The 23057-nt window shown below is 53.6% G+C and overlaps 6 protein-coding genes across 6 annotated transcripts; 4 read left to right on the plus strand and 2 right to left on the minus strand.

Annotated features, from left to right (window-relative positions):
- Positions 1-4675: 4675 nt before the first annotated feature.
- Positions 4676-6225, plus strand: L226DRAFT_522161 (uncharacterized protein; the record flags this gene model as incomplete). The annotated part of the gene is made up of 6 exons (XM_067678744.1): positions 4676-5021; positions 5068-5170; positions 5297-5425; positions 5901-6019; positions 6058-6132; positions 6164-6225. 6 exons carry the CDS (start codon positions 4676-4678, stop codon positions 6223-6225), a joined length of 834 nt encoding a protein of 277 aa, XP_067537194.1.
- A 502-nt stretch (positions 6226-6727) lies between these two features.
- L226DRAFT_569861 (uncharacterized protein) lies at positions 6728-7076 on the minus strand (the record flags this gene model as incomplete). The annotated part of the gene is made up of 2 exons (XM_067684359.1): positions 6728-6976; positions 7026-7076. 2 exons carry the CDS (start codon positions 7074-7076, stop codon positions 6728-6730), a joined length of 300 nt encoding a protein of 99 aa, XP_067537195.1.
- Positions 7077-9439: 2363 nt separating this feature from the next.
- L226DRAFT_569862 (uncharacterized protein) lies at positions 9440-10901 on the plus strand (the record flags this gene model as incomplete). Its single annotated transcript, XM_067684360.1, has 4 exons — positions 9440-9451; positions 9519-9688; positions 9737-10242; positions 10303-10901. The coding sequence occupies 4 exons, from the start codon at positions 9440-9442 to the stop codon at positions 10899-10901; spliced, it is 1287 nt and encodes a 428-aa protein (XP_067537196.1).
- Positions 10902-11427: 526 nt separating this feature from the next.
- Positions 11428-13832, plus strand: L226DRAFT_569863 (uncharacterized protein; the record flags this gene model as incomplete). The annotated part of the gene is made up of 8 exons (XM_067684361.1): positions 11428-11511; positions 12800-12880; positions 12931-13011; positions 13064-13144; positions 13196-13297; positions 13350-13433; positions 13485-13659; positions 13741-13832. 8 exons carry the CDS (start codon positions 11428-11430, stop codon positions 13830-13832), a joined length of 780 nt encoding a protein of 259 aa, XP_067537197.1.
- A 1442-nt stretch (positions 13833-15274) lies between these two features.
- On the minus strand, positions 15275-16389 carry L226DRAFT_569864 (uncharacterized protein; the record flags this gene model as incomplete). Its single annotated transcript, XM_067684362.1, has 5 exons — positions 15275-15312; positions 15368-15857; positions 15911-15992; positions 16048-16181; positions 16237-16389. The coding sequence occupies 5 exons, from the start codon at positions 16387-16389 to the stop codon at positions 15275-15277; spliced, it is 897 nt and encodes a 298-aa protein (XP_067537198.1).
- Positions 16390-18821: 2432 nt separating this feature from the next.
- L226DRAFT_522164 (alpha subunit of ribonucleoside diphosphate reductase) lies at positions 18822-22128 on the plus strand (the record flags this gene model as incomplete). The annotated part of the gene is made up of 12 exons (XM_067678745.1): positions 18822-18864; positions 18959-18962; positions 19265-19322; positions 19375-19516; positions 19569-19671; positions 19728-20069; positions 20120-20341; positions 20394-20623; positions 20811-21441; positions 21512-21636; positions 21697-21866; positions 21922-22128. 12 exons carry the CDS (start codon positions 18822-18824, stop codon positions 22126-22128), a joined length of 2277 nt encoding a protein of 758 aa, XP_067537199.1.
- Positions 22129-23057: the final 929 nt, after the last annotated feature.

Below are 23057 nucleotides of genomic sequence, written 5' to 3' on the forward strand. Positions count from 1 at the left end.
AGGCGGGAGAGAGAGGCAGGCGGGAGAGAGAGGCAGGCGGGAGAGAAAGGCACGCGGGAGAGAGAGAAAGAGAGGATAGCATGAGAGCGGGCGAGTGGAAAACCGGGCGAGCGCGCAAGTCGGAGAGCGGCCAAGTAGGAGAATGCGCGAGTGGTGGAACAGGCGAGCAGGCGAGTGGGTGAGCAGATGAGCAGAAGAGTGGGCGAGAAGGTGAGTGGATGAGGGGAGAGGAGGCGAGCGGGCAGATGGGTGAGTGAGCAAAGTGGGGCAAGGATTCTGAGAGCACTACGATGGTCAACTTACATATTCCTTCTTGTGCGAGAGATCTTCGCTGGTCCTTGAAGAGGGTCCTAGACAGGCAGTGGGAAGGAGACGATAGGAGTGGAGCAGACGGACAACGTCAAAGAGCTGCCTGTGCCAGCGCATCCGTAGTCATGTCACGTGGGACGTTCGGGGCAGGCTTGAACACACTTTTCGCTATTTGCACGCAGGACGTTTCGCAGGATTGAGCTGATTTATACATCAAGCATGTTTCAAACGAAGATTGTGGTATGTTCCTGACTACACACTCACGAGAAATGAGTCTGGGCAACCTGACTTGCTATGGTAAACTTTCCGCATCTTGCTAGAATGCCTCGCAAGCGTTCACGAGCGCTCCGTGGCTATGCTCCCATGCTCGCGAGGCTCCCGAGACTCGCGACCTCAAAGGGCTGGCTCTCGAGATTTGGGTTTTTCGTGATGTGATTGGTAGATCGTATCGCTAACAACATCGCCATTTCTTCACGAGCCGTGTTTGGGTCAGTATTCAAGAAGAAGCTGGACAAGTTTTTATTTCCAAAGGCTAAAGACGTGCTTGCTTCGTCAGTGATACAGGTCGTTCCAATCGGACGATGAAAGGATTACTATCTAGTACTTTCGCGAACATGTCCAACATGGTAAGGCGCTTCCGACAGCGGTTGACAAGCACTCATCGAGGTTTCGAAACCGGAGAGAGGTCTCGACGAACCGGATCACACAGAAAGCCCGCCGAGTTCGACGAGCTTAAGTTCCAAGCGCACGGTTTACATCAGTTCGATACCGGAACAGAAGGCGGTGAGTCTTATCGAGTCGGACATGGAGCTTATTACTAGTGACATGTCCCGAAACCAGTGTGACAGCACAAAAATTCCTGGGAGTGTTCGTACTCGTGGGAGGACTGGGTGCAGATAAATACAGCTCGTCGACAGGACCCAACTGCCACGAACAAGTGAAAGTCATGCTAAGACTTGGACGTCTCGTGTCTTCTATCCCGTCGAGCTCGGACCCCCTTGGAGCTACACCGTCAAGCGATCCACCCCATCCTATGACTTGCCTCAGGTATACGGATGGTATAGGCCGTTGCACCGCATGTACGGCTCGGACCCCGTATGTTTGCGCCTCGTGTGAGGACGACATGCCTTACTGTTCACCAATCCATCTGTTGGAGGTTAGTAGCTTTTTCTTTCATACTAGTGGAAGTCGGGAGCTCGGCTAACGGATGACATGGTCTGATATGCAGGACTGGTCTTCGCATATGTGCCAGCGAAGCGCATCGTTGAACGAGCGGGATGCGTTGTTGCAGTCGCTTGAAGTGACGGCTCGGATGGTCGCCGATGCGGGTGGGGCCGTGGAGGCTCTAGAGCCAGCTGATGGTGGCGGACATGAGGGGACGGAAACGGGTTCACAAGGAGTTGTCGTGAGTACGGTTCGAGCTGTACTAGCACACCAAGAGTTCGGTAAGTCTGGATGTGCTTTGATTTGAGTTGAGAGTCAATCGGAAACTAATGCTGCTGAACAGCGAGGTTGTCCTTCGTCGATACTCCGATCGTAGCGTCCTCAACAAGCGGCGACGCCGGCGGCGAGGTTCATTGGCATGCAGACATGCGCCAGTATGTGAAGGATCCAAGCGCCAAAACACTTATATGCTTCTCAGCAAAGTTGACACCGCGACAGCATCCCTTGCTTGTCTTTTGTAATATCGACGATTACATTGGGCGACGGCCTGGGCAGGTCAATATGACGATCAAAGCACTCACGATAGACTACGATACAAAAGCGGCGGAGTGGTTTGGACCTGTACTTGTTATGAAGGCAGCTACGCATGAGTTGAAAGAGTATGTAGACATGGATGGGACTGACCTCGAGGATCTGCAGATGTTCTTTGTGCTTCAGAAGTAGGATGTAGTCTACACTCAGGATTTTCATCGATGATTGTGTTTGCTAATAACTTCTCGTCAATGAGATCAAATTTGAAGCCAGCATCAATATGAGTTCACAGATTATGGGCAGATGATGGCATGCTAAAATTCTTCATTGCGAACAACGAATCTGACATGATTGTGACTCAGTGAGGTCTCAAAGAAGTACGTCACAATGGGAAATAGATATATTCGACCAAATAGTGAATGGGAGGGATCCTGTGTCACAGGTGCTCAGAAGGGGGTTGAAATGAAAACAGCTTCGCGTAGAGAAATGGGGTGACTTCGATTACAGCGATGAGAAACTTCGATTGCTTCATGGAACATGTTTCAGGGCCATGTGCAGCATAACCGGGCCAATTTTATATAGACCTCGGCGTGTTCGGATGTAGAAACAAGTCTGGACTGTTAAGTTGGACAGTGGTGGACATGTTGTACGTCATAAAGAATGAATCGAATCTTCGCGAAGTGTGTTGCAAGATAGTCGAAACAGTGAAACTGGGCTTTGATGTTGGTCAGCTTTTGGTTAGTGCAGATCAAAAAGGCATAAAAGTTCTCACAATAGAACAAATGTGTCGGACATGTCAATGAGAAGTGTTCCCATGTGGAGAAGTAACACGAGGCTGGTCAATGAGCTGGAGATCAATAAATGTGTTGTACATCATAGAGAAGAAGTCGAATGTTCACAAAGTGGGTTTGAGTCTGCTCAAGAAGGTAGAAGTCATCTAGTAATTAGTACAGCCAACCATAGTGTTTGTTGGAACGGAGATTGATAGGCTTCTTACTATGAAAATAGACCATCACACATTTCAGAGGACACAGGTCCCTTTTTGATGAGTTGTTTTCTGCGGACAGACAGGATGGGATGCGCTTGTTGAGCTGTAGGATATCTACAAGATGTTGTAAGTCGCCTTCTCGGTGTTCTACCAGATCATCGATATACCGTGGCGGACACAAGGATAGTTCATGAAAGACATGCCTAATAGGTTTTGATAGTGACGCTTATATTCGACGAGTATATGTCTCTTTTCAACGAGAAGAATCCGTAAGTTCTCTAAGGAGAGGTCAATGGGGGATGGTCGAAAGGTGGAGGAATCGTGCAGACGCTGACAAAAGGGAAACATACGGGTTTCGTTCGGCCGATTATCGGATAGCAACGTGGGATCGGCCAAACGGGACTCCGGTTGGCAAAGATATGACATAACAAAAGGACTGTTACGCGGCCAATTGTCGCCGTGTGGAGTTCGGTAGCCGGCGAGAATGTTTTAGCGACTTGAGCCGTCGACTAGGTCAGACTCCAGAGATTTCTGGGGGACCTGAAGCGAGTGAGGACCTATCTCGAAAGTAGCCTGTGTACACACAAGGTAAACACGGAATTCCCGTGTGCCTTTGTGACTCGCGTCCTTTCTCAGGAAAAGGATGATCGACGTTGTACGGGACGATGAGTCGACTTGATCAGCAGCGGGGATGAGAAAGCAGTGCGGAGCGCCCTGCTCAGGGTGCTGGACGACATGATTGTCGCGCTCGGGTACCACTGAGCGCCATGTGGACCAGAAGCGACCATACGTGTTGACGCGTGAAGTACAAAGGTTCTTGATCATGGAGGCAGAGCGTTTTCAACGGATTTCATGAGGGTCGACTGTATTGCGTGGGTACCGTCGTGACTGACGAAGTCGGTCCGTCCTCCCGCGCAACCACACTGTTCGTTTTCCTAAGACACGACCACGACTCATTATAGCTCAGTCTTAGCGAGCTTTTATCCCCTGTACGGTCGGCTCCACTGACTGTCAGAAGGATGCGTGACTCGTTCTCGCATTCCGTCTGCACACTAGAGGTGCATCGTGGCGGGGTCCTCCCTTCAACTCCCACAACGTGGCTCTTAGTCCAAGCTGAGAAGACACGGCGCGGTTCAGACAATTCGCACTGAACTAGTCGAATGAGACGGACCTTTCGTCTAAGACAGGACGTGCGTTCGGGAACTACCTCACTTGGTTCGTCTAGACAAACCTGCGTTCGACCATACCTTATGCGACTTTTGCGTGGCGGTCGACATAGTCTTCTACTAATAGTGATAAACGAGATTACAGTTGAAGTTTGAACCTTTACGTTGAGACCAGTTCGCGTGCATGTAGAAAAGTCATATAGCCCGACTGTCGTGGGGAATGTTATCGGCGTCGGCAAGGTTTAGTCTAAACTGAAGGACGAACGTGATTGGTCAGGCAGGAAGAAGTGTCTCCCCCGTAGAAATCATATTCGTCAGCCTGTGATATATATATATAAGCTGGATCCCGTTCAGGATGAGAGTCTCTAGGCCGCTTACCGAGGGGCTTAGTTGCGAGGAAAAGCAGAACGGATGTCCGGCATTCTGCAGTAGAGCGTACCGCATAAAGTTGCGCAGCGGATGTGATTAGCAAGAAGCACCAGCTGGGGACGCAGCTCAATTTGTGAAGTCGAATCACATGGCCAGTCGCAACGGATCATTGAGCGGACCGACGGATCGCCCGGCGCGGGCCTTTTCCGGGACATCCAGAATTGGCCTGGGCCCGCGACATCGAGCCGCCAGCAGCAAGCTCACGAATCTGTCCTTCGTCCACGGACCAACCTCAACTTCGCGTTCCGCGATCTCCAGTTCCCTGGACTGGTGCAATTGCGGTTATCACCTTTCAACTCAGCATCACGACCTCGTCCTCGGCCACTGTGACGTCGACCATCTCCTCGGTTCTAGTCGCAGCTTCTTCCACGACATCCCTAACCGTCTGAAGAAACTTCAGGCCAATTGCTTGTCGTTCATTGTGATTCAAGCATGTTCTGACCTCTCATGCATAAACTCTGACTATTATCCGCACAATAGTGATCGGCCTCGTCATTCGCTTCAATCTCGTGTTCGACAAGAAGAGCCTTCGTGGATGTCAGCCGCGTTATTGGCGAGCAATGTTGTTGAATATCTCGAATGGGTAGGTGACACAGTTTCTTTCTCGACAGCTCCCTCTCGTCATACTGACGTACTCACTATAGCGAATAAGTTTGTCCAGCAAGTCCATGGACTAGGCCTAGGCAGGATATCACTTACGTCGGTCTAGGATGGTCCTAAATCAGATATCTAGCTTTGACGATAAGCAGCTACCTATCTTCCTGTCGTTCAATGCAGACTTTCGCAGAATACGGATCAGTGGAAGCCACGGTATTGCTGCGTTCGACGTCGGAGGATGGTGCGTCCACCGCTAACGTCCCCTTTCTGACCCCTATGCGCGCAGTCGCGGTCGACATGTCCGGAGTCGTCTTGTCCGTCATTCTGAATGAGAAAGTGAGTTCTTTTGGTCGACGGTCTTTCCGTAGTACGTCCACATTCAAAGCCTCTGATCATCTGATTGCGATCTCACCGTCTTCTCGCCATCATCACAGAGAACGGTACAGAACTGGGTTTGCTCTATCACCTCGAATGTTGACGTAGCCAAGCATAGATCTGAAGGAGGGGTCGAATGGGCCGATCGTTTGTGTTTGTAAGTAGTTCTCATCTCGGGTCTTTCTGATGTACGGCTATCTGCTCATCACCATGTCTTCGCTTGTGTTCTCGGATGCTCCAAGGTGAGTCCTCAGATCCTGGTTAGCAGAGTCCTCTTCGTGACCGTTGAGGTTCACAGGATATAAGACGAATGTTCTACTGTGATATACCATGCTGTATAGTATGCTTCGCGGAATACGCTTCCCTGTCGCAGAAAGTCAAAGTCCGCTACCTGTGTCCAGTACTGCTATCAGTGAGAACCTCGCATCGGTCCGCAGCGACACGACGCAAGTAACTTTGAGTAAGTAAGGGTCACCTGGGGACAGTGACGTACCAAAGTTGTCAAGGTCCACTACCTCAACATTGTGCCAGGCCTCTTCCACGTAGTAGTTAGTGCCTTCACGTTTACCGAAAGTAAGCGTCGACCGTTGGCCCGTATGTTTAGCAAAGGCTTCCGTGACAGCGCTTGTCCTTGGATTGCCGCCGATGTCGATTGTTAACGACTAGACTAGTCCACAGAGTTATGTTGTGTAAAGCATGTTCTAGAAACATATTATCATCTTCTAATGCGAGACACACAAGCGACCTGTACCGCTGACTGCGTTGTTCGAACTCTAGGATGATTCAACAATGTTTCGAGCTGTGTAGACACCAATCCACTTGAAGCATTCATCGCGACGTACAGCTCTCTACGACCAAATAAGTTCCGACCCAACACCAATAAACGATCCACAACAGGCGCGCTTGACTCAGAAGTGAGACTAGAATGGTGGCGGTTCACCGCACATCGCGTCCCATACTAACCCTCGATCGCGGAAACTGTTCGCACGGCGCATCTACGCAAGCTCAAGACGAGTTGGAACTGTTAGATTACAGTCGAAATTGCAGCCTCGACGAGACAACAAGCACGAATACCGACAATCGAGAGCGTAAACGTAGTAATACACGTAAACAACCCTGCCACCGCACACAACGGACAAAGACCTTCCCCCAGGAACGGAGAACTGCCTCAAATCACATCAGGAAAGTCAAGCTGGTCATCGAGTTGAGCGACACGGGTAGGATGAGGTCCCCAAGTCAGAACGTTCACCGCGTTCAGATGGAAGGCTGCGGATGTCAGTCCAACCTGTTCCTCCGTTCGAACCATATACAACTCCAGGAGCACGACGTCGCCCGGAAATAGTGCGATTGGCTCGACGAGTGACATAGCACTCTTCTTCGCATACATCTGCGTGGCGTCGTAAACACGTTTGTACGGCTGCGCAGTGATCAGCCCAACGTAAGAAGAATAGGGCGGAGCGACTTACGGGGATGCCAACGGTGGAGTCGGAGCGGGTGCTCGCGCTCAGAGTGGTCATCGCAGTGGGTGCGACTTTCCCATGCGAATTCCCCGAGTTGAATAGATCAGCCGCTGCTGCTCGATCTACCTGGCGAAACAGCTCGAGCTGAACACGAAGACGGGGGCTGAGCTCGTTTGGGCGGATGAGGATAGTACAGTCATGTATTGAACCAACGGCGAGAAACAGAATCCGTCGCCCATCCACGGTGAGGTGAGTGTATTTAGTCGGTTCCTCACCGATAACGCTCCAAGTTGCTCGCGACGGCTTCATATGCAGGGGAAACCATACGCCAGTCGGGTTGTTGTAATTGATGAGGTCGTAGAGACGTCTGGTATGAATCGGGAGAAAGGGCAAGATGAAGCAGCCTGAGACCGAGATCTACAAGTACACATGCCGCATCGTGTTATCGGACACCCAACTTTCAGCCACGATGTCGTGAGGCTGAGGGACATAAACCGAGGGATCGACGATGATCCGCTTCGGGCTGGTGCTGTGCGGGCTTCGTAACGCGAAGAGACGAATTTCGTCATTGTCGGCGTTTTCTTCGCAGCTATCGATACTACTGCGTCCTTCAGCGTTGTAGCAGAGCAAAGGGGGCCTGCCCGACAGGACTTACCGAATACGTTTGCGCGTCGGAGTCGCGGGCGGTCCCATGAAGCTCGTCGGTAGGGGATTCATGCTGAAAGAAGAACGCTCTTGCACGCAGTATCGTGACGTCTAAGACCGGCAACGCTCGTCGCGTTGAGGGATCTGATATCAATGAGACTGAAGATAGGACAGCACAATATGGGATCTAGAGGACGAACCTTCCAAGAGGCCAGGTACCGTCTCATGACCTATGACGCACGAAAGATCACATCGCAGCCTGGACACCGACCCCATTCATCGGTTGCAACCAGAAGCAACCCAATATCAAGCGTGCAATGAAGTGCCAATCGGCGATAGGAAGGCCTGCACGGACACTCGGAAGCTTGACACGGAAACTCTGAACGAAGAGGAGGTTCATCGAACGTTGAATGAAAGGCCTCGTGACATACTTCCGTTCAAGGCCCGGAACGCAAATACGCTCGGTCGGGCCCATCTGCCATCGTCTGCGTTAGTTCAAAACTTTATCGGCGATGAGTTGACAGCAGGCTTAGGGGACGAACCCTCTGTCGGGACTCGGCGTAGGACGTAGCTCGGCGTAAAGTTACGACATGTCTTCATTGCGAACCACCAAGACTGGAAGTGAGTACTTCTCTCAGGGTTTGGCTTTTGGGGCACATACCTATTGTATTCCACCTTCCTCGGTAGAAGTTCAGATGCAAACTCGCAGGATGAGCTAAGGAGGAAGTCGAACAACGATGCGTGAGTATCGAAACCCATCTATGGGTCTGGACGAACGACAGTTCAAATATGAAAAGACCCGCCTGACAAGGTTCACGGCGGTAGCGAACAGAAACGTTCCCAAAGAGCCATATTGCGAGCCCGTCGCGGATGCAGAGGCAGGTGGTCGGACGCGGGAACCAAGCGCTACATGTAGCGGACGCCCTTGATCAAGAGCCCGTGCATGAGCGAACGGAGATTGCCGAAGATCGGTGCTACTCGTGCTGACTTCTGAACGCGCTCTCCATTTTTCCGTAGTCTCTTACTTCTACAACATATTTGACCCTTTCACCCTGGACGGCTTCCTGCTTCGAATTGCAGTCTCGGGCGCAGCGGAAGACTTGACAATAGTTCCGATTCCATTCCTTCGCGACATACGAAGTCCTCCGCTACACGTCTGGTCCAAAGCCGATCCCACCGAAGCAGAGACAAAGGAGACAATGGTGTGACTCATCTTCCATTCGGACATCGCGCTTTCACGACCGATAGACATGTAGATCACTACGGTCGTGAGACAGCGACGGTCAGGTCGAGATGTGTTGGATCAGGCAGTTATAGGTGAGTCCCGTGAACTTTACACCACAATGGAGAAAACGCAACCGCCCAGGCCCCACAACTCCGTTGTCTAATTAGAGTACCTCCCTCACGATGTTTAAGCGGCGGATTATTCGACAACTTCTTGAATTCTCTTTGCGAACGATTGACTCGTTCAGATCAATGTGACGCGACCCGCTAAACTGTACGGTCCCATCCAACGACTTCAGAACTGGAAGATCTCGTCATGAGGACGAATCCTAGGCACATTATTGATGTTCAGAACCATGCGGTAGCCCAGACATTCCGAAGCGCGTTCACATGATTAACAATTTGATATGACATAGGCAGTTCGCTCCCACCGGCGCTTTTGCTTGAAGCGAAGCACTAGCTCGGGCCAAACAAACGCGCTTCCTGGAAGAACAAGACATCGCATGTTATTAAACGAGAGCCGTTGCAAGCAAACATTTGGTAACAGAGATATGTCCCTCACTGTACGTCCTTTCGCTTAAGTGTGGCAGATACGCCGCCGTCCCGCTGGAAGCTGATATCTTTACATAGAACATGTCCTGCTACCACCAAGAGCGCTTCGACGATCCTGACTGCAAATCCGTGGCCACTGGCGGCCCCCACGCACAGGATAACATCGCGATTGCCATCCATGAGCTGTCCGAGGCGCCATACGGACACGTCGCAGACCCGCCTAAACTGAGCCAGAGCGTCTTCACACTGTAAGTAATGTTAAGATCCAGAGTCCGGCTAAACTAACCACTGTACAGAACACCTTTCGACGTTATTGCCGTGATCCTCGAGTTCTCGGACTTCAGGTTGCTCGCTGCGTGGCGAACGACGTGTCGCGTTTGCTACAACATGGTCACACGTTATCTGCGAAGACGCTACCAGACCTTGGTCGGTCGCTTTGTTCCCAACGTGAGCCTTTTCGACGCCTTGCTCCGACGCCACGGCGCCATCGTGTCCGGCTCAGTCGCGCTCCGATTCTTCCTGCCATTCGCGACTTGGGAGCCGAATGATCTCGATGTCTACGTACCCTACACGCAATTCCGGCCATTCGTTCGCGCAATCACCGACGCCGCAGGCCTCAACTTCACGCTAATTGCTCCGGAGGACAGCACCGCCTCCGCCCCAATCCACGATGACGCACCAACCCCCGCCGCGGGCCCACCTGCTGCTGGTGCTGTGGAGGTCGATCAGCCGGCTCCCGGTGATGAAGCAGTTCACCACGGCGACAATGACATCGCTGCTGCGTCGGACGACGCAGTCGAAGGTACGTCCTACTGAGTCCTTAGTAGTTCTTCGAACAGAATAACTGATTGAGACGAATCAGCCACCACCCCACCCGAGGAGCATCACCCCTCTTCCCCCACCGGATTTCACCATGTCGAGCAGTTCTCGACCCCATCAGGGAATCACGTTCGAGTGGATGTGATCACGGCCCTCTCGGACAATCCCGTGTACTGCTTGCAACGGTTCTGGTCTCAGCTTGTCATGAACTTCCTTCGATCGGATGCTTGCGTGTGCGGCTTTCCGCTCGAGACGTTGCAAGGTTACGGTAATTACAAGTCTCCCATAACGCCACGCAACGGCGTGGCCCTCGACAAGTACCGCAGCCGTGGGTTTCACTTGGAACCACGCACGCACGGCGAGCTCAACGACAACCCGAATCCGGCATCGTTCGGCGGACCGACCCCCCTCGTCTGGCCACTTACGGCCGGCCTTAGAACATCGGACTTGCATCTTCCCATCCAACCGACGATAGATGGGTGGATTACATCGTCCTCGTGGGCAGCTGCAACGCGTGAGCATTCACTTATACCTCCCCCGAACACGCTTCACGCTGACAACCTCTTCGACCTCCCATTGATCCGCGTCGTGCTGTGCAATGTAGCACCTGATGAGTCGTTCTACCACAACACGTTCGAATAATAGCCAGGACGACTACGCCAGACCCCGTTATCGACAGACAGAACATGATTACGAAGCCTGCAAACATCACGCTGATTCGGCCCCGACCAGAACGAGGAGCGACGGTGATACGCATAACGGCATATGTCCTGAACAGTTTCGAGCTGAAGTTTCTATTTGTCGGGTGGTCCCCGTATTATGATACTCTTACGCTTTACAGTATGTTCAAGCTTCCGTGCAAAATGATACAGTTGTTGTCACAACGCAAAAGGACTTCCAACATATATCAGATCCTCCAGTAAGTACAAGTCCGAAAGCGACCCGAAAGCACGCGTCGCTGTCAGATCCAATGCCCCTTCTGGACGGTTCTGGACGAGTCACAGCAGGAGAAGTTACAATCAGGGGATGGACCCGTTCGGGCACATGCAAACCTTAGGTGCACCGCATTTTCGGCAATTCTGGATTCGGGACCTCAAATCCCGTCCTCAGGGAAAGGCGGACAGTACGCGGACCATCGCCGAGCTTCTGGCCCGTAATCAATTCCAAGATGTTTCTTCAGAGGCTTGACTGCCCCCAATACCTCGCACGACGAAACGGCTCAACATTCGCGCTGGAGCTCACGCCGTTCACGGTACGTGTCTGTTGACGAATTTATACATACATATATATAAGCCCTCAACATCAACGTTCGGCCAGAATTGACCACTTGCACACGTCTTATGACCACCAACCTCACTGTCCTACCCGGAAACATGTCAAAGCAATCGTCGACCCCGGGTAAGTATCATGGAGCGCTACGTTCGATTCTACGTACGACTTTGACAATTAAGTCGCTTCGTTCGAAGGCGGGTCTTCAGCTCGATCCACTTCGTCCTTTGAATGGGTGAGTCGGTTTATGACCTGCACTTACGCCTCCTCCGGTCAGCTAATGTCGCGACTTCTCAAGCGCAATATGCCCGCTTCCACAACATTCCATCCTCCGTCCACAGCAGCCCAACTCTGCGCCCGTACCTGCAACGAGTGCCTGTCTGCAGGTTTAATCGTGAGCGTTTCGTCCCACGTCTCGGATTAGCTGCGGACTTTGACCCAAACGCGCAGTGTCGAGGATGTGTCGGCTTCACGTGTCCACGTTGTTCGTCCGCGGGCATAACCTGCGACAACAAGACTTCTGTTCCGCCACCCGATCCCGGTCGACGTGCCAATCATCCGACCATCACGATGGAACGAAATCCCACTCTCGATCGCGCGCCAGACATTTCCCAAAACCCATCTATGCAACAGGTTCGCCGATTTTATCCGTACCGTATACTTACGACCTCACGCACCATTCATGCCAATCTTTCCAGAACCGACCCACGCTCAGCTATCAACTTACGCCGTTTCCGACAACAACAAGCTGTCCTCACGCCGGCCATACTTCGGCATCAGCCCAACAGCCCAACCCATCGCGTTCAACGGATCTCTCCCCACCATTTCGCTTAGACAGTGCAACTACTCGCGCTCGTGTCACGACGTTTGCCGACCACGCCCTCCAGCCGCCACCAGTCAGAAACGACGACGAACGAAAGCAAGACGAGCGCGATATCAATCTCGGACGACTGACCACACACCGCGCAAACAAGCGCACGGCACGAATGTCGGGGTCAAGTCGCGTGCCTTCGACCTCTGCTGCAACGACAACCTCCACAGACGACTCTCTCCATGACATGCCACCATCACCAATCACGACTATAGCGTCTGGCCCATATCTTTCTTATCCTTCGCCTTGCCCGTCTATAGCCTGTTCTCCCTCCTTGCCAAGCGATGGTCGGACCTCAACACGCACAGCGCGACCTCGCCGAGTGCCCAGGTCGAAAGTCATCAACGTAAACGCGGACTTCCTCCCCCAAAGCAATAGGATTGCTAACGTAACCTAACAGCCCTATGCGCGCGCTCCTCCGACGTTCACAGTCGCGAACCCATTTGACCCATCTTCGGAACCTCCGCCTCGTTCATACAAAGTACGTCAAAGACACGAGACGTTTCATAGCTACTGAACTGTAGATCTCAGCTCGCGGCGACCAGAGACTGGATCCGCTTCGCTCCACCATGGAGACCATCACCTCTAATATATGGGAGCACTCAGGCTGCCGTAAGTGTATACAGCCTATCCACAATGTAAGCCCTTGAACTCTTCCCCACAGGCCTTCAACGAACAAGCCAGAGTAGCTAGTACGTGGTCCGTTCCCTCCCTTGTCAACGATGTCCAACCCCATGATACCGAGGTGACCGGACACCCTTTCAGCCACCGCGACTCTAACTAACGCCTTTCACAGATGGGAACCCTCATGTCACAAGATTACACACATTCTCATGCATCAGACGAGCCGCCCCCACCACGGCCAGGCCAGGATACTCTACAATGGACAATAGAACAAGTAAGTACTTCGGTACCTCCATCACACCAACACGCGTAATAAATCCGCGCAGTACCAAGCGAGGTCAACCAGTACGGTCGGGACCACCCAGTTAATGGCAGACACCCCAGCTAGCATCATATCCCGGCAACATCACGTACGTTATCCACACTACAACCAAATAAACCTCTATTCAGCCTTAGACCAGACTGTGCCTCGATCCGCGTCGGACGACGCAGCTTCTGTCATTGGTCTTCCAACCCGCCACAACCGGGGCGACGCTGTCGCTACCGGTGCCTATCCAGTCAGAGCTTTGCCTCTCCCGACATACCCGCCGGTAGCGGTGCAACAAACCGCGTCGCGACACCAGCTGTCCGAAGATCGTACGCGGCTGTATGACCGCCGTCCCTAGTAAGACGCATTGTCCCACCGTCACCTTCCAGCACTAACCCACTAAACTGCAGCTACCGATCATCTCATCGAGATCCGACCAATTGAGAATTCCGTAGCCGTGAACACGTTGACTTCCCACTCCGTCGTCAATGCAATTCCGTGACCTTCTTGGATACTGCTCGCCCACATTGTACTTTCGATATATCGACCCTAAACCGAGTCTTGTACAACCTTTGCGCTATGACATCACCAATCTCCCACTGTTGGCCTCACCCATCGAATAAGTTCGCGTGCCAAGCCGTCTCACATTCGAACCCGCGGCTCACTTTCACACCTCGCTCCCTTCCCAATAACAGACTTCGCGAAAGACAATATATATTCCCATTCATCCGACCAGCGCAACGTCTGACACGTACACGACAGAACATACAGAAGCTACCTTGCCTGCCAAAGTCTTACAAGGATTCTTCATTGATTGCAAACTTGACCTCACTTCGTACCCTTCCCTGCACGCCGTACGGTTCCCGTCGATCCGCCTCGACCACGACGTACACGTTCTTCCCCTTCATTGTCGCTGCCGCTCCGAGGACGACCTCTCCGCTTCGTCACCGGTACGAGGGTGGGAACAGTCTCCGCGCCTCCGGAGCTGTCATTTGACCGCTCCGCAGTCGATTGCGATGATTCACCGGTCCGACCCAACGCGTCTAGTGCTTCCTGCCGGCTCCCTCCACTGCGAGCGCGTGTGTCCACGTCATCGTCGATCTCCATTCGCCAAGGATCCGGACTCGTGTCCCTCACACGTCTCCCAACACGTTTCGATTCGGCCAGTTCCGAACCTCCATCGCGCTGCTCTGCAACGTCCACCTCCTCCCCTTCTACAGACGCGTTCGACGACGATTCGGGGCCAGCAACAGCCTCCGCATCGGGTGGTAAGTCTTGTGAACCTCCCGACGAGCCACCACCCACGGCTGCCGTGTCCTCCACCGTAGGGCCCAGCACGAGTGACCCGCGGATGTACCCGTTATCCGTACCCACGGGTTTTCAAAATCCAAAGGTCATACCCGCATCCTTACGGGTATGTTCCCACGGATTACCCATACCTGTGGGTATGATATTCGGGTACCCGTGGGTGTATGCAGCCTGCAGGTTACTCATGTGACACCCTCATGTTGTAGGCACGAACCGTGGGATTCTCATGATATGTCACACGAGTTTTTCCGATCAAAACTGAGTGTGCTAGAGGCGAAATAAACATGCCCAAATCCGGAAGTATAGGCTGTCTTTTGCGCTCAGTTGCCCGAGATGCCCGAGTAAGCGCTCAAATGAGCGCAAAAGACAGCCTATACTTCCGGATTTGGGCATGTTTATTTCGCCTCTAGCACACTCAGTTTTGATCGGAAAAATTTGTGTGACATATCATCAGAATCCCACGGTTAGTGGCTACAACATGAGGTTGTGCAGGTACCCACGGGTTTACCTAGCCATACCCGCATCCTTGAAAACCCGTGGGAAACAGGTACTTATACCCGTGGATGTACTTACCCATGAGTATTCCCACGGATTTATCCTTGGGTACCCACGGGTTTTGCTAACTCGTGCTGGGCCCTACTCCACCGTAGCACTTTCGCTCGCCGCAGCCTCCGCTACTCACACCGCGTCAGAGAAACAGTTGACAAGCAAATAAGCAGATTAACGTACTGTCCACCACAGCACCGATAACTAGTGCACCTTCGTCACTTGGCCGCGTATCAACGTCCACGCACGCAGTCAGAGGGTACGCCACCCGGTTCGCATGTTGCACGCGGATGATATGCGACACGAAAGGTACAGGTCCCCAATTGTCCCGGTCTTCCACATATGCCAAAGTGAACACTAAGTTCACCACGTCGCCGTACTCCAACACGTCCGGGGTGCAGTCCGCTATCTTTCGCATGCGGCCACCCTCAAGGCCACAAACCGCGGGGCGAATCGGATTCGCGCGATAGAGCTTGGATTTGTTGTGTGCGGCGACCACCCACTCGTGCAAACCCTCCGGCGCAGGCGGTTGGCCTACTCTGCTCTCATTCGTCAGGAACATCGGCGTGTGGAAGTAGTACCGCAAGTGCCACGTAGTCCCATTCTGCCACAGCCGTCTCTTGACACCGCGCGTATTAAAACCTCGAACGCTTCCCATGTGATCGTCCAAGATCTAACCAATGACTCTTAGACACGCCAAGAGATTACTTCACGCTACAAGCTCACCGCTTGCAACTCCCAAATCTCCTTCTCGTGATAAGTTTCGATGGCATAGGAATATGCCGCCTTGAATCCCGGATACCGAGCTCTAGGGTCGAAATCAATATCGTGAGCTCTCACAGCCGACGTGTTGCCCTACTCACATCCGAGACTGCGGCAGGCGTGGATCGGCAGGAGCGTCCCCCCACACAAAGTTGCCCGTTTCATACGGATCTGCCTCCGCAAAGACACCGGCATACACGAAATTTGCCGGCGTTTGAGAACCCACCACGCAAATCTATGAAAGAGTCAACAGTGATGAAGAAACCACACATCGTAAACAATGTACGTACCTGCCAGTCGGTCTTGCGGGTCTTCGACTGATGAACCTCGATCAAGGGATCATTGCCCAGCAAAGACTTTACGGCGGTCGCGAACGGAAGGTCGCCAGGCCGGTACCGAAACTCTTTCCATTTGCCAATAGCCTCAGCCGTCTGTTGGTCCATATTCGAGTGCGTAAAGAAAGAGCCCGGGTAAGCTGGACTCGGCCTTCCGGCCTGTCGTGGTTAAGTACGTGAAATCGTTGGCGCCCCAAGGCGCCCCTTTCGATCACATGTCCCTACTTCGCGACTCCACACCGAGACCCATGCATCCACGCCCGCACTAGTTCAATAAATGAAGGTCACCGGACTCCCAAGACGCAGCACTACGGTAGCAGAACAACCTTCTAGCCGCAGACCTCAATCTTATCGCTGAGCAGACCCATTCGCACAGATGTATTCACTCAAAAGCTTATCAAGGAGCCGCACACATGACCAACGTCGCCAGTATCAGCTTCCCCGCTTCTCATGTTCTCGGCGCGCTTCCCCTCTAGCATGCTCGGGACCTTTACACCCCACACCATACATGTCATCGATCACAAAACACACCCCGAACGCTTCTCACCTTCTGAATCCCTCCTTTCCGCCCTGACTGCGCCGAACACCCGATCTACCACGAAGAACTTCGCCATAGAAAGCAGAACGAAACAACATCGCAACCGCGACCCTTCGACAACGGCACTTCCCGAGCAAGAACCAAATCCATTCCCATCCGGCTCATCGCGTCCGTCCACGCCACCGCCACACACGGAATCCTTTAGCGCACGACGACAGAAGTCTACCCTAGGAAACAACTTCCATCTCGACCGCCGACCAGCTCGAATCGACCGCCGCCTACATCAGACCTCGCTCGTGAACCCACCCAGCACCCACGGACGCATTCCTTTCTCCCCAAACCTACCCGCTGCTCCTCTCACTTTTCGTTACCATCCGTGCTTATCCCTTCCCCCGTCCTTTGCCAACGCCATGGCACCGAATACTCGAAGCCGTACTCGACAAACCATACGGAAGGTAAGCACGCCTTGTGTCAAAATAGACGTACTCACCATCATTATCCAGACAAATCATCCGGTGTCCACCGCGCAGTATTACGCCAGTGGCCGCGGTATCCGGCAATGGAAAGCACAACAACGAGAACATCACACCCAGGTTAGTTTCCCCCTACTCGACCAATCCATCCCTCACCACCGTCATCTTCCCAGGTCAGCCGTATCCAACTCGTTACGGCTCTTCTATACCCCATCGGAACGTTCAATCCCCGCTACATTCCCCTCCCCGTATGGGTTGACCACGACGACGACCCCCACGCACACCGTCTAGTCGAACAAGTTCGCGTCAAGCACTGGTTCCCCTATGGTGCGACGCACACCCGCATCCACGAAGTCCCCGGAACGTCACTCACACTCTCCAATGACTACACCATTATCATGTCGAGTGACCTTCTACGCGGACCTCTCAACCACGCCATCGAAACCGCATTCAGAACACTAATGAGAGGCAACCTCATAGTCGTCCGCCACGGATCGCGCAATACCATGGCTGCGACAAATATCCACTCATCCGAACGGAACCTTGTCCACTTCATCGTACGACAGTACGTGTTCTGACCAAGGGCCCAATCAAGCTATACTCACAAACACACTTAGGTTTCTCGACTCCCAACGCACGGGAGAACGATGCCAACCGTGTATAACGACGTGCTGTAAATGCAAACGACGGATCCCACACAACTCTTAGCCATCACCATGCAACCCCCCCCCCCCCCCCCCCCCCCCCCCCCCCCCCCCCCCCCCCCCCCCCCATGCACAGTTCCCGTTCCTCCATCTCGTACCGTTCGTACTCTCTGTATTATCGTCTTCTCCGTCGCCCTCGAGCCGACCAAATCCTCGCTACTTGCGCCCAAACACAAATGAACGGATCCTATCTCCCACAGATATCTCTTATCCGTGCTCATAGTTAACGTGCTCCTTCTCCGCATAGTGTACGCTTGTTTCAATACAGCTACCACTCTCCACCACCCCGCGCGCTTTACTTCGTACGTGGAAAGTGGAACAGTCTCAACAATGGAAACATCGCTAAATCCGCCGCTTCTTCCCGTCTAAGCCGACACTAGCCAATTACGTATGTTAACCAAGATACCGTACTTGCCCTTCATGACTAAGACCCGCTTGTCCCTCACCGCCCTCAAACTCTACCGTGTACATCAGACCTCGAACATCTTCCGAACTGCCCTCTAACCCACATGAACACTCTTCCATATCACAGATCCTCAAACTTCCCAAGAACCTCCACCGTTATCCTCACCTCGCAGCCCCGGTGACCCTCCCTTCTGCCCTTGGTCTCTACGCTTGCTCACCCCATGACCGCGTAGCCAAAACACTGACCGTTTCTCTCAATCCACGTCTTCTTATCGGCGGACGATGCGTTACCCCCGCAAATCCCAATCGCGTTTACTGCCACCGACGACGGAGCAGCCCGACCCCCACATATAACTAAACTCCCTACGTCGGTATGATGTACCCCATCTCACACCACCCAACCCTTCTTTGCACCACATCATGACATCCCCCGACGTCGTCCGAACCGTAGTCCTTAAACGCGGTAAGTAACACTTCCACGCCCTGCTCCGCCTTCCACGATCACTCAACCTGAGTTATCTAACTTGTCCCAACCTCACCCCCCCCCCTCCCCGCAGACGGGTACGCCATCAAACCTTCTACTTGTTCAATCGCCCGTGACACGCCTGCAGACGCTTACAAGATTACAACGAAGAGAAGGCATGTACTTGTCCTCCCTGGCCAACTCGCTCCTCCACTCGCTAACTTCCCGAATAGCTTATGCATTCCATCTATGCTGTATGCTTCTACAACCACCTCCGTCCTCACCCTCTCTCCTTATCCATACTGTCGACAGCTTTCCTGGAATCTCCACCTGGACCTGTTGAACGTTCCGAGGTAACTCACTATTTACACACATACTCCAAATCTTCACATTTCTACAGAGTCGTCTCTAACATAACGTCCGGATTGGCCCTTCAAGTCTCATCTACCGAACTCCAAGTAAGCCTCTCTCAACGCTGTCCTAAGTCCCCAATAATACGAATGCTTCCAGCTCCATGCGGCCACCACCCTCGCTGCAGCCTCCACCAAACATCCCGACTTTTCCAAACTCGCCGGTCGCCTGTTCGCCGCATCCCTCCATAAGAACACACCCGCGAGAACATTCTCCGCGTGGGTCGCGATGTGGGCAAACCGTGCGTTGACATTTGTTTGCCTTACCATAGCTATGTCTCAACCATCGCTTAGATCCCAACAGCCCCTTTCACCCCTCCTTCATCGACTCAGCCCTGTCAGCCGGGCCCGATCTCGATGAGGCGATTGTACACACGCGCGACTTCGACTTCACATAGTACGGGCCCGACTTCTGTTGCTGCTGTCACACTGAACATACTCGTCTTCCACCAGCTCCTCACTTCGAGTCATGGCACACACCTACTTGCTCCGCGTCGACGGCCGTATCATCGAGAGACCACAGTTCCTGTACATGAGAGTCGCCGTCGCGACCTACGGCACTGACACTGGCAAGACCATCCAATTGTACAACGCGCTCTCCCGCCACTTGTTTACGCCCGCGTCTCCGGTCCTGTTCAACGCAGGGACGCGTTCTCAGCATTACGCTTCATGCTTTCTCTACACTCCCGACAACTCCTCCCCTTCCGGCCAGCTAGAGAGCACCCGCGACCTCGACTCCCTGTGGCTTGCAGACGGCGGCATTGGGCTGAGCTTGGCGGACGTCCCTCCAAAGAAGTTAGTGTCCAACCTCAACCTTGGCCATTCCCCCTCACGTTGATTTCCAGGCAGCGGCCTTCCCCTCAACCCGGAATTTTACCTCTTCTGCGCATCTACGACGCCCACGCGGAATACACAAGCCTCCATCGCCAAAAACGGCCCTCCGCCGCGACGATCCACTTGCCGATCTGGCACGCCGAAGTGCGGCCCTTCCTCGCATGCCGTACCACCCAAGCATATCGCCATCGCGTACGTCACCTCTATCCAAGCCTCTGGATCCCGGATATATTGTGCGTCTGTCCTTAACCCCACGTCCCGACTCTGACATCTCTCTAACGTCAGCCGCAGCATGTGTCGTCTACGCGACCACCAAGACTGGACCTTATTCGACCCCGCCACCGTCCCGCTGCTGTTGTCTACTCACGGGGAGCAATTCACTCATGCGTACGAAACTTACGAAGATACGGTCGACGCAGCTGAGAGAGTCTCCGCTGTCGACCTCTGGACCGCGATCTGCCGGGCCCAACAAGAGACAGGCACCCTGTTCCTCATGTACCAGGATTCTATCAACGGTACGTCCTCCCAACACGCTCCATCCCGCATCTAGCGTCGCGCGCCCCTGTCCGTAAAAGGGCCGACAGCTTTACCCCTCCGCTAATCACGCCCCTTTTACTCATGGGCCTCCCGAGGCGTGCTGAGCCATCACTGTTCACGCACCAGGCCGTGAATCCATACGATCAATACTGACCATTTCCCTAGCAAAGAACAACCATTCCCACCTCGGAATTATCCGGACCTCCAACCTCTGCACCGAAATACTCCAATACACCTCCCGCGCTCACACCGCTGTCTGCACACTGGCATCTATCGCAGTCGCCCGTTTCGTCCGTAGCGACAAGACCTACGACTTCGATGCGCTCCACGCAACCGCCCGCATCGCACTCATGAGCACGGACGCGCTCCTCGACCGCGCCCGTTACCCCACTGATCCCTGCAAGGCCTCCGTCGACACCACCCGTGCTGTCGCAGTAGGCGTCCAGGGCCTCGCGGATGCATTCATGCAATGCGGCTTCCCGTTCGACTCCCCGGACGCGCGGCGCCTCAACCGAGAAATCTTCCAGACAATCTACCACGCCACTCACGAGGCTAGCGTTGACCTCGCCGCCCGGCTCGGCCACTACCCACTGTACCCAGACTCCGCCGCGTCCAATGGCCTTCTCCAACATGACATGTGGAAGAATGCCGCTTACAGCAGCCGCTACGACCTCGAGGCCCTCCGCGACCGAATCCTCCAACACGGCCTCCGAAACTCTATGCTCACTGCTCAGATGCCAACTGCCTCGACTGCCAAATTGCTCGGCAACTTTGACGGCACCGAGCCGTATACAAGGTGAGCCTGCCCCGCCATCTCCGATTACTCCACCAGTCTCAACGACAACCCCCATCCGCTTATTTCACAGCAACCTGATCACTCACCGACTTCTGAGTGGGGATTACACGGAGATCTGCCCCTGGCTCGTCACAGAGCTCACCGAACGTGGTCTGTGGAACGAAGACATCCGGACCGCGATCCTCACAAACCACGGTCAGTACACCCTTCCAGTCTATGGACCCACCCCTCCCCCGCATACTGAAAAAAAAACAGGCTCCATCCAGACCATACCGGACATCCCTGAAGACGTCAAAGACATCTTCCGGACCTCATGGGAGATCGACCCCAGGAGCATTATCGAAATGGCCGCAGAACGTGGCCCGTTTCTCGATCAAAGCCAATCCATGTCACTTAGCATCGCCTCCCCAACCCCTGACCTCTTGGTACGTTCTCCTACCTTTCGACCCTCCTAGCCCCCTCTCATTCTTAGCTTTTCAGAGCGAACTGCAAATCTACGCATGGTCCCTCGGCCTCAAGACCGGCCTTTACTACCTTCGAACACAAGCTCCAACCTACCCTGTCCCCTTCGGTGTGACTCCACTGCCCAACCCCAATCGGGCTGCAACCGTCGCCACCGAACAATCAACCAAAGCCCCGCCGAAGGATCCATCTCCGCCGGTCTCATGCGAAGCATGTTCTGCCTAACCGTCATCAAAGACACTCAACGTTCCCTATCTCTCGCTCACGGTACCATCTCAGACCACGCCTTCTCCATCCACTATTCCCTCCTCCTCACCCGCATCGTCGTCCATATTGGCCCCGATCCTAGTTGTATCCTATCGTACATATGCATCCCGGCTGCCTTGTACTATATTCACGCATCTCCATGATCCGATCCTATGCATATTACTTTGTACTACATTCACGACCTGTCAACGACTCCAGCCTATGCAACTTACCTTGATCGCTGTGTACTACCATAGTATATACTGCCAGCCCCGCCTGAAATCCTCGTTGCGCCAATCTTCCGCCACCATTGACTACGCCCGTCGTATAAATTGCTTACTATGTTTGTAACAAAGGTACAATAGCTTACCTGTACGGACCCCCGCAAACAAGAGTGCCCCCGTTCGAATCCCGGTCTACGCCTATTGCTTTTTAGAGGCCCTCACTAAGGAGATACTCCGCAAAACCCTCACGTACTTATTTCCCCGGTCTAACTATGTGTGAAACCGCTAGACGTACAACCAACACCCTCCATGAAAACACCTACCCACCGCCGCCACAACAAACGACACCCGTTGTTGAAGCTCGTCCCCTCCACGTCGACTTAGCGCTCGGAGCATGATTTCGGCCCGCGCCAGATCCACATGACCATACACGCGAGAACGGCCTTCCCAACCAGGCGACTTCAAACATGCATCTCACGCCCTGGCTTCTTCGAGGTTTGTCCTGACGAGACCTGACCACTTCCCGTGGCCAGGAATATACTCGAGGTGGTGCGCCACCACCTCATCTGCGGCGCCAGAAGACGGCCTCTCGGTCTTCTGCCGCTGCCCAAGCCGTGTCCGAATCCCGAAAGCAACAGGGTACCGTAAGTGGCCCGATAATACCTACCCGCCTGTTGTGACAGA

The sequence above is a fragment of the Lentinus tigrinus genome (assembly GCF_003813185.1).
Source record: "Lentinus tigrinus ALCF2SS1-7 unplaced genomic scaffold L226scaffold_8, whole genome shotgun sequence".
NCBI lineage: Eukaryota > Fungi > Basidiomycota > Agaricomycetes > Polyporales > Polyporaceae > Lentinus > Lentinus tigrinus.